Source organism: Miscanthus floridulus, chromosome 8 (genome assembly GCF_019320115.1).
Source record: "Miscanthus floridulus cultivar M001 chromosome 8, ASM1932011v1, whole genome shotgun sequence".
NCBI classification, from domain to species: domain Eukaryota; kingdom Viridiplantae; phylum Streptophyta; class Magnoliopsida; order Poales; family Poaceae; genus Miscanthus; species Miscanthus floridulus.
In genome coordinates this window covers 139,001,536-139,012,528 of record NC_089587.1, presented here as the reverse complement: position 1 = coordinate 139,012,528, position 10,993 = coordinate 139,001,536, and the positions used below count along the sequence as shown (strand labels likewise).

Sequence of the window (10,993 nt, the reverse complement as noted above, 5' to 3'; positions counted from 1 at the left end):
GGCGAGAGAAACAGAGCCCGTTGATATGACGTCGTGCGTCTCATAGATTGTTGCTGTGCGCTTGGACATCTTGTTCCACTTCTTGATCATGTTGGCAAGGGTAGTCGATGTGGTTCCCCCAAGCTCCCCCCAAGAGGGGTTGTCCATCATCACGCTGTTGATCGGTGAAACAGCTTTTACTGGGGCGGTGATGGATCTTGGCGCGATAGATTGGCTAATCGAGCTCGTCGAGTAGGAAGGTCTCTAATCTTGGCGGATCTTATTGACCTAGCAGTGCATAGCTTTGAGCATTGCGATGACCTTGGTGACTTTTGGCGTTGGCTCGAGCCAAGCGAGCTCATTGGTAGCCATGACCAAGTTGGTGCTTGGGGTCTTGTAGACATCGTGGCCGTCGACACTGACGAATTCATCATCGAGGTTGCGTTGGAGTGGGCATGGCCACCCTTGCGAGTCGAGCTGTCCGTTGCGAGCAGCCTTGGCTAGCACAATGGTGGCCTCATTTGCTCAGCGCTGCGCACGGTTGGTGTTCCTGTTGACACGAGCAGCACAGTCCTCGTCGGTTTCCCCATCCCATGAAGGGCTGTCGACACTGACATTGAAAATCCCGCCTCCTTAGAAGGGTGGGAAAGGAGGTTGAACAGCGGTGGTTTCGCTGACAGTCTCCGTCGAGCCCTAGGACTTAGAGTCTAGGTTTTCCTCCAGGATGGTTTGGATGGATGCTTCGGGACGTCAGCCAATTTGCAGCATGTTGACCATTAGCGAGAGCTGGTCGGTGATGTGATCGGCGAGAGGATAGATGTCTCCCACCTAGTCAGCGAATTTGCCCCTTAGGGCATGTTCGTAGGAGGCGACGATGCTGGTAAGCCCAAAGGGTAGGGCCATAACCCCTGGAGTTTCTTGATCGGCCTCTGATGGATCAGAATCAGAGGATGGTCGGTGTTGAACCAGAGTGGTTAGAGCCAATTCCATGATGGAGAGGCAGTCGGCTAGCTTCTAGCCAACCTGATCGATGGATGCGATAAGATCGTTGTTGCTGATCCGCTTCCTCGGGTAGCGGGGGAGCGGGCGGTGAATTATTGATGAAGACGACCTCGGAGGCAGTTCCAAGATTGGATCTACAGTTGCAGGTGTTGGGGTGGTCGGTGCAGAATCGATCTACACCGGCTCAATGAGCTCTCTGTCTCCATCAGCATTGATGACCTAGGAGATCGATCCGACCGTAAAGATCTGGCTAGGCTATGGGAAGGACGAAGAGCCTACAAAACATACCATCTTGTTCGTCATAGAAACAACACGCATGCCCCTACAAGGAAAAGAAGTATGAAAGCATGCCGATGTCATCTAACATGAGTGTATCAAGACCCCAGACTTGCTGCCTAAGATCAGCACTCTGATCCAAATAGCATGGAGCAGCTTGATAGCACAGCGATGAGATGTAGCAAGATCCGACCGCCAAGGGAGGCCCCAACTTAGCTGGCGATGCTTGCATGAAGAATCCAAACACAGAGGAGTCCCTAGCTTAGCTGATGATGCTTGCACGAAGAATCCGAGCACCGAGGAGTCTCCGACTTAGTTGATGACGCTTGCATGAAGAATCTGAGCATTAAGGAGTCTACGACTTAGCTGGCGACTCCCCAGCATAGCTGACGATGAAGCCCATGCGATGAGCAGTCCAACCAACTAGTCAGCGGCGAAGTGAACGCCGAGTAGGAGTGAGCGCCGAGCAGGAGTGAACGCCGAGTAGGAGTGAGCGCCGAGCAGGAGTGAGCGCCGAGCAGTCCGACCAGTTGGTTGGCGGTGAAGTCCGTCTGATAGGTGGTCCTACCACCCGGATGATGATAATCTTGTCTAGTACCTGAGCGTAAGCTCGTTGATCGAGCCGTGCCCCTGTGAAACAAATGTGTAGAATAGTTAGTATATGATGTAAAAATAAAATATATGAACTCTATAGAAGAATCAACAATGGTGATGAAATAGCGTATATAGCTAGGCGATCAGTTGGTGTGAACACTTAGTGTTATTCTAAAGATGTGTTTATATTTAATATAAACCGTCCGACCATTTAGTGTGTAGCTAAGTCTCCAGCCCTAGCTAGCGTGTTAACCATAACGCGGAACGCGGAGCCCGTGTGCGTGTAGGAAGAACAAAGCGTCGCCAAGGAGCCGCTGCCGACCACCCGTAACGCAGAGGGCAGACGCTCGTGCACGTGTAGGGAGAAGCCAGAGAAAGGGCCATCTCTGAGAACATCTGAGCATCAACATGACTGTTTGAGGATTTGCCTTAGGTTTAGCTGTATATCATCTTTAAGATGGTATACATGAAAGAAAATCATTTGGTGAACAAATATAGAGAAAATAGCTCGGAGAAATATCATGGAGATATACGAAGATTGGAGAATATTTAAAAGAATATTAAAGCATGACTTAGCTTGTGTGAGGTCAAGTGGAGGCGACGACCGATCAGCTACTGGAGAATCGCTCCCTGGATGACATGCATGCATTGCTTCAATCTAGTTAGTCTGCCATATGTAGATCGAGTACGCCCCCTTTTTCGTTGCTGGCTTTCGTGGTGATGCAGATCGGACGTGGCCTTGGTCTTCGTGTTAGAAACATAGATGAGCAGCAGCTGATCTGATGCAGCTTGGCGAGTAGATGAGCCGTAGGGAAAATCACTCCGTAAGTGGCTGTGTCGTTCATGCATGTATATGCATGCTTGCTTTTAGGGTCTCAAATCTTGCTGATGTCGTGCGTTTCGTGGCCGTGCAGCTCCTCGTTGTCGGTTGATCGACTCCATCCATGCAGCTCTCGCGGCCAATTGCTCGACTCCATCGCAGGTCGTCTACGACTAGACCACGAGATTATGTTACGATGTCGCCGCAGGATGCGTCGACGTGGAGTCTCATCAGGTTGTCGAAGAACGCCGCCGCATCAGGACGAGTTGCTGCAAAACGATGTTGATTTTGAGATCTCATCTGGTTCGCCAAGGATCAGCACGCACACCCCCTATCTGGTGCATCAATTGTCGATAGAATATCATCGGCAGTCCTCCGAGGGTACCCCACGAAGGTAGATTGATCGGTAGAGATGCGTATAATCGAGAACAAGAAGGCAACAGAGACACGAGTTAGATAGGTTAGGGCCGTCAGCGCGACGTAATACCCTAACACTGTGGTCTGTTGGTTTGTATTGACTTCATATGATCTTGCGTGTGTTTTGAGAGGGTCCCTGCCTGTCTTATATAGCTGGGGGGCAGGGTTACAAGTCAGTTAGATCTAGAAGATAACCGGAAAGTAATAACAGATTACATGAATCATGGGATCAAACGTATCCTAGCAAATCTCGTAGTATCTTCAGGATATAGCCTTTGATGTCTTGCGGTACACGCCGAGCAGTGCCGTGCAGCGTAGGTCTTCGTCTTGTGGGCTGTACCGCCCCTAGAAGCGCAGCCCATATAATTTACGGTGGGTATCCGGGGTTGTACTCCCACGGATCCCTCCGCTGGGTATATCGAGATTGGCCTTACAGTGCGGATTGGATTCCAACTGCTTCTTTAATTTGCATAGAATCTGGCCTATAAGGGCACTCCTAACAGAGAATTAATAATGGTATCTCTATTAAATGACTTGACAGCTAAGAAAAACGATGACATCGCAGTGTAATTAATGGGAAAGAGATGAAAATAGATGAAACCGTTTGGCGTGGGCTCTTGAACCCATGCATGAAGAAACGGGGATTTTAGGTCAGTCTCAGTGAGGGTTTCATCTCCTAGTTTTTAACACATCTATATTTTGGAAACAGTGCATAAGAGTTTCGTCCTCATGAAACTCTCTCTACTCCTATGAAACTTTTATTTTCTCTCTTCATCAAGACAGTGCCATGTCAGCATATTTAATGCCCATGAAACTCTATGAAATTCCCATTAAGATTGGCCTAGTGATGGGAAGAAACCAGTCGTTTCATTGAGGTTGGCCCGTGCTGCCTCGCGGGCAACGGCGTGCGCTCGCCTGCGTCGCCGCTGCACTGGCCGCGTGCTTGCCGGCTGCCACCACGCTCGCCAGCCGCCACCGCGCTCGTCCGCTGCCGCTACGCACGCTCACCGGCTGCCACAGCGCTCGCCCGTGCCGCCACGAAAGCTCGCCGGCTGCCGCGAGTGCTCGCCCGCGCCGCTGCAACTCACGCTCGCCCGCGCTTCCGCAGCGCGCCGCCGTTCTCGCCGGTCGCCGCGAGCGCTCGCCCGCTGCGTCTGCGTCATGACGGAATCGTTGGATCCAAACCGAAGATGAGAAAGCTGCCGGGTCGATGGGCACGGGGAAGCTAGGGTTGAGCTGGCGCTCATTGATGTAGGTGCTGTTGGTGCTGTCCAGGTCCGTCACCAGCAGGCTCCCGCCCTTCTTCTCCAGCCGAGCATGCGTGCCTGAAACTGCAGGCAGTGCAACATACATGATCAGATTGCTGCTTGTTTGGCCCTGGCTTGTTTGATCCATTGCGTTGTTACATCCATGGTTGCTTATCATCGATTGCAAGCTGAACTGATAGAGGACAAACAGAGCTAGTGACTGAACTTTTGCAAGAACTGACCTGTGGCAACAGGGAGGACGATGTAGAGGAGAGAGAGTAACGGGACGAAAGGATAAGGGAGAGAGAAAAAGTCTAATATTTATTGCTCGAAGATACCGCACTGGAGGAGATAGTTTCTAAGGAAGATTTTCGCTGACGTGGTTATCTTGAACATCATGCATAATTTTAACATGGAGACTACCCTAAGATACTCCGTAATGGATAGTTTCTTTGTCCTTTTTCCCTACTCTCTTTTTGTGGTCTCACTTATTGATCCAACCCATATAACTCCATATATTGGGATCATTTCAATAAATAAGGTCACATCATTGTATACGATAACAATATATATAGTTGGAGTAGGTTCTATACATACATACTCGATGGCTGACTCATAGGTATATATAACACCAAAAACACAACATGGAACAATAGCACATCACGGACCGTTGAGGAGACGATTCTGTCGAGCATGGCCTTGGCTTTGTCACTGTCGGGCTTGGAGATATAGAAGACGTGACCCTCACCCTCCGTCTCCAGCAGCTCCACCGCTCCCTGCCGTCGGCGACCCTTGCCTCAGCCACCGCCTCTGCGTACGCTCGGCCGCGCCACCTCAGGAAGTCATACTCTGCGGTGCACATCATGAGCCGCTCGCACGCCATCGTGTCTAGCGCCGGCGCGCCGGGAGCCGTCGAGTTCATCCGCGGGTCGTCCATGCTGTTGGCGCCTGGGCACATGAATAGCCAGAGCCGCGCGCCCATGGTGCGCGCTGCGGGGTGGCGCGGCTCCCCTCCCACGGCCTCGGAGCCCCAGAACCAGGGGTGGATCAGCACCACGCCCTTCAGCCTCCGCCGTGTCTGAGCGCCGACCATGTCGGAGTGGACGGTCAGGTAGTGGCAGATGTTGGCGCTGGCACTGTCACCGGCCAAGAAGACACGGCCGAGGTCGCCGTACGCCGCGACCCAGTGGTCGGCCGCGGAGAGCGCCCACTTGAGCGCGGCGAGGCAGTCGTCGTAGGCCGCAGGGAGCGGGTGCTCCGGCGCGAGGCGGTACTCGATGGAGACATCGAGGGCTGGGCAGGCGACCGTGAGCCTATTGAGGAAGCAGTGACAGCCCGAGGACGAGGCGGACTCAGCCACGAAGCCGCCGCCGTGGACGAAGACGATGACCGGGAGCTTATCTGCGGTGGTAAAGCCGGGGGCAGGTAGAGGCAGGCGGAATAGGAGCCTAGCTAGATGTCCCTGGACTGGACGCCAGTGGCAGCGTCAAGGCCGGGCGCGACTGGCAGGGCCATGAGGGGCCGCTCGACGCGTCCGCTCTTGTAGACCCGGACGAGCCCGAAGTCATGGAATACCTCATCGGCGTCGGCCTCGGTTGTTGGGACGGTGGTGTCGTCGTCAGACACCATGGGCGAGGTCCTTTGAGTCTGCAGGCTGAGCTTCCAAGATGAGATGGTTTCTGTACGTGTTGGGTGGGTGTATAGATGGCCATCGGGCCATGCTGGCCCGGCCCGGCGGCACGGCGGGCCGTGCTAGCCCGACGCGGCGTCATGCCTCACCGGGCCACCGTGCCGGCCGTGCCGTGCCTATGGCGTGCTCGTGCCCGGCCTCTGGCCCAAGGCACGGCCCGTGGGCCGTTTGGCCGTGCCGTGCCGCCCGTTGGGCATGACCATTTTCACCGGGCCGTGCCGGCCCATAGCCCGGCTCACAACTCATAACACAAGGACAAGGGACAAAAGACAAAATTATATCATTATATGAATATGAGTTGTTTTGTGCAATGCTACCTCATTAAAAACCTTTCTAGGTAAAACTCACCCTTGTGAGAAACCCTAGAAAGGAAAAAGAGTACAGCCAGCTCTAAAGTGTCAAAGTCTTAGTTCTTCTATCCTATTACAATATCCAACATCAGTGGCAAAGTCATTGTGACAATGTGACTTAGTGAGTTCACAGCAGCAAAAGTTCTATCCTATTACAATAGCCAACTGCCAACATCAGACATCAGTGGCAACATTCATAGTGACTCACTGTCTCACTCTGTCGTCTGTCACACCAAAAGTACCTGCAAAATTGTACAGAAGCAAGCAATGTTAGTGAACTTGAATGTAAAGAAGCAATATGGAACTTGAAAGTTTCAGTTGAGTGAGTGACTACCTCTCCTCTTCTCTTCTTCTTCTTTTATCCACCACCAGTAGTACCGCTGCTGTCGCTGCCTTCGCCTTGTTCATCGAGGAAGAGGTTCTTGAATGCCTCCTCCAAGTCTAGGTCCTCAGGTGTATGTTGTTCCCTTCTTGCACCTTGCTCCCAGTCCTTGATGCAGGTGAGCATCTCCACATGCTCAGGCAACAAGCGCCGCCGCCTGTCTTCGAGTATCCTGGATGTACAGCTGAAACAAGACTCGAAAGAGACAGTAGATACAAGGACATACATGATATCTCGAGCCATAATAGATAGGATTGGATAGGTTAGCTTGTGGTCACGCCACCAGAGGAGTATGTCAAAGGATTCCTCATAACATGTGACAGGGTCACTGTTCAAGTAAGCTTTGAGCTCACTGACAGCAGATGGAGTAGATGAAGATGAGGGGGAACCGACAGGGGATTCACCAGGACCTCCAAAGATCCTTCCCCATGCCTGTTTTGTCTTACCAGTATGAGCCGAAGGCACTGAAACCCTCTGAGACCTAACTGCACCAAATTTCTGTTCATACCTTGCAAATAATCTATACAATTCATCTTTCACATCACCATAGTATACACTATAAATGCATCCAGTTGCCTTACCAAGCAATTCAAGCACATTAAAGAACCCTTTCATCTTAGCTCTAGGATCAAGAATGAATGCATATGAATAAATCAGTGAAATTTTCTCCCAATATTTAAAGAATTTAAGCTTCATAGGAGTAGCAATCATTCTAGAATTAGCATCTCTTTCAGCATTTTGCAAATGCTCAGCCATGTCAAGCATATGGTGCAAAACAAGTGGAGCTGTGGGATAATAAACACCAGACAGGACAACAGTGGAATTATAGAAGAGTTCCAAAAATATCATTATTTGTTCAGCAACATACCAATGCTGTGCAGTCAACAAAGTAGAACCATAATTAGAGGTAATGAACACATGAAAGACTTCCTTGTATGGCAGCAAGTGTTTGAGCATCAAATAAGTAGAATTCCATCTAACATCCATATCCAAGCCAAACTTTCTAGGTCTAAGATCCTGAGCAGTGCAGTAGTTCTTAAACAATGTAATTCTTTGATTAGAGGAATTTAAAAAACTTATTGCAGTTCTGAAATCTTCAGTATAAGGTTTCAACCTCTTCATGCCAGATTTAACAATCAGATTAATGATATGGCATGCATAGCGCTGATGCACAAGCAAGTACTGCACCTTGTTAGGATCATCTCTTGTAGGTGCAGGATAAGAACCCAAATAACCAAAGAACATACGTTGCAAAATCTCATAAGCCCTAGAATTAGCAGAAGCATTGTCTAGAGACACAGAAAAAACCTTGTCAATCAAACCAAACTCCTCAACCACACTAGAAATCCTATCAGCAATGTTTTCATCAGAATGTGAAACATCAATCAGCCTAAGACCAACAACTTTTTTCTTTAACTCCTAATCTGCACTAACATAATGAGCAACAACAGAAATATAATCCTCCTTAGCATTACCAGACCAAATATCAGATGTCAAAGAAACAGAAGATGCAGCAGGCAACACAGATTTCATAAGCATAGCACGTTGTTCATCAAAAAGTTTACACATATCTCTAGTGGTGGTCTGCCTAGAAACCTTCTCGAACAGAGGATTATGAGCACGCTTAATGTAATCCTCCCAAGCCTGTGTTCACCTATCCCTAAAGGAAGGTCTAGCCTAGCAATCAAATGGCACAACTTAGTGCGAGCAAGCATAGGATCATACACCCAATTTTTCAAACCATCAGGATTCAGAGCAAGCTTAGACTGGACCATACTAGCATGATTACGTTTTCTCATACAGGAATACATGTGCCGTCTCAAATGGCCAGTGCCAGCAGACGATCTAGCAGTGTATCGCGCCCGACAATGTTTACAGATGGCAGCAACTTGAATTTTATTCTCCTTAATCTCATGGAAGTAATCCCAAATAGCAGAAACTTTCTTACCAGAGGTGGTTGAGGTACCATGAGTGTCAGTGGAGACCTCAACTCCACCATCACTGTCGTCGCCATCGAGATCGATGGGCTGGTTGCCGTCACCGAGGTCGATGCCGAACAGACCGGCTGCATCATCACATAGGTTGTCGTCGTCCTCGACTTCTAGCTCGTCGTCCGGGTGCGGCGCTTGGTCCTCGCCGTCACCGAGGGGATGCTGATCCTCCCCCCGCGTTGCGAGGCCAGAACCGCAACCGCCCATGGATGAGCCGGACAGCTGTCCACGACCTCGACCTCCAGCAGCTCCAGCACCGTCCCTCAACGGGCGCTTTGGTGGCCTGGCCATGTCTACTCCAGAGGAGGAACACGCGGCGTCAGGCACCAACCTGCACGCAAAGAAGAAGAAGAGTGAGAGATGACACTTGAGAGACAGAAATCAGAGAGAGAGAGAGCAGAGAAGAGCAGATCTAGGGTTAGGAAAAGTGACGAACCTGCTTTCCCAGAGCCCGGTGCCAGAGAAGAAGAAGAGTGAGAGATGACACTTGAGAGACAGAGATTAGAGAGAGACAGAGCAGAGAAGAGCAGATCTAGGGTTAGGGAAAGTGATGAACCTGCTTTCCCGGAGCCTGGTGCCGGAGATGAAGAAGCCAGCCAGCCAGCCAGAGGATGAGACAGACACTGTCACACCGATTAGAATCGACGGCGAGGTGGGGGAGGAGGGAGTGACATGAACACGAACTCACATGGTTCACCGATTCCGAGCGAGAGCGAGAGGAAACAGGAGAGGAAAAGGAGGGAGGAGATGAGGTTAGCGAACTCAGTGCGAGGTGGAGGAGCGCCGGCGAGGTCACCGGTGCCAGAGAGGACGGACGACGATGGTCGATGGAGAGCGGCGGCGGCGGTGGATCGCGAATGCGAGAGCGAGAGCGAGGCAGCGAGCAAGAGCAGACGGCTCGGCGGGGGAGGAATGGGGATTAGGGTTAGGGATGGAGAGGTGGAGGAGCGCCGATGAGGTCACCGGTGCCAGAGAGGACGGACGACGATGGTCGATGAAGAGCGGCGGCGGTGGTGGATCGCGAATGCGAGAGCGAGAGCGAGGCAGCGAGCGAGAGCAGACGGGCAGACGGCTCGGCAGGGGAGGAATGGGGATTAGGGTTAGGGATGGAGAGGGGTGGGCTGGCTTTCGTGGGCTGCCTTGCTGGGCCAAATGAAGCTGTTGAGGCACCGGGCCGCCTCTTTGCACTGGGCCGTGCCCGTGCCGTGCCACAGGCCGGGGTGGCGGCCCAGGCACGGCCTGGTGCCTCGGGCCGTGCCGTGCCCGTGCCGGGCTGGGCCGGCGGGCCACGTGCTGCATGGCCAAATATGGGTGGGTGCAGTGATCGGCGAGGCGTGGTGCATATATATTTATTATATTATATTATATATGGCATCACCATCACGGCCGGATGTGTGATGGCGGTGGCTTCTAGCTACTAGTAGATGGCAATCCGGGCTTGGCTGTTACGCGGTGGAGGCGAATAGGCGATGCACCGGAGCACGACGCGAAGACACAAACAAATTGGCCGTGTAGTACGTGTGCCTCAACGCTCGCCGGCCATGCTGACTTTGGTGAAGTTGTCATGATCCAACTGATTATTGAGCCCTGCCCTTGCTCGATCCATCAACTGTAGTACAATTCAACTGCTGGCTGACCGTATATCATGACCATTGCTGGTTGCCTCCAAGATGAGTAGTAAACTGTGACCAGAATAGAGCCCTTTTAAAATTGCCTCCGCAAAGCACCGTTCCTGCGCTCTGGGGCGAATTTTTTACTATTTGGCTCTTTTTCGAAAGTTTCTCTCAAATAGACCTCTGGCGGAAAGAATTTCAGAAATGGACCCTTGGCTCAGCGCCAGAGTGACTGGCGCCGAGCTCGGCGCCACGGTCACTGGCGCCGAGGTCCTGGGCACGGGGAAATAGCCTGCCAGGGGCTCGGCGCCAGAGTGACTGGCGCCGAGCTCGGCGCCATAGTGAATGGCGCCGAGACACCTGCATTTAACCCAGCCTGCACTTCTTCCCCGAGCGTTCTTCCTCTTATTTCTTCATTTTTCTCGGGTTTTTTTCTCGCCACTTCACCCTACCTCACAATCACCGGCAACTTAGAATTTTGGCTAAGTCTTTAAATTTACCGTGAGATGGATATATAAAATTTTGGCTAAGTCCCTAAATTTACCATAAGATGGGCAACTTAGAATTTGGCTAAGTCTTTAAATTTACCATGAGATGGACATGCTGAAATTTGTGGGACAAACATATGCAAA

The 10,993-nt window shown here is 51.4% G+C and overlaps 1 protein-coding gene and 1 pseudogene across 1 annotated transcript; both read right to left on the bottom strand.

The window, feature by feature from the left end:
- Positions 1 to 3,349: 3,349 nt before the first annotated feature.
- On the bottom strand, positions 3,350 to 5,964 carry LOC136469929 (probable carboxylesterase 2; annotated as a pseudogene).
- A 769-nt stretch (positions 5,965 to 6,733) lies between these two features.
- LOC136469927 (zinc finger BED domain-containing protein RICESLEEPER 2-like) lies at positions 6,734 to 7,879 on the bottom strand. Its single transcript, XM_066467942.1, has one exon. The coding sequence runs from the start codon at positions 7,877 to 7,879 to the stop codon at positions 6,734 to 6,736; it is 1,146 nt and encodes a 381-aa protein (XP_066324039.1).
- Between the last annotated feature and the right edge of the window lie 3,114 nt (positions 7,880 to 10,993).

What these genes read in the sequence shown, in the direction of transcription:
- LOC136469927 (XM_066467942.1), bottom strand. Translation starts at nt 7,879, where the DNA reads ATGAAGAGGTTGAAACCTTATACTGAAGATTTCAGAACTGCAATAAGT.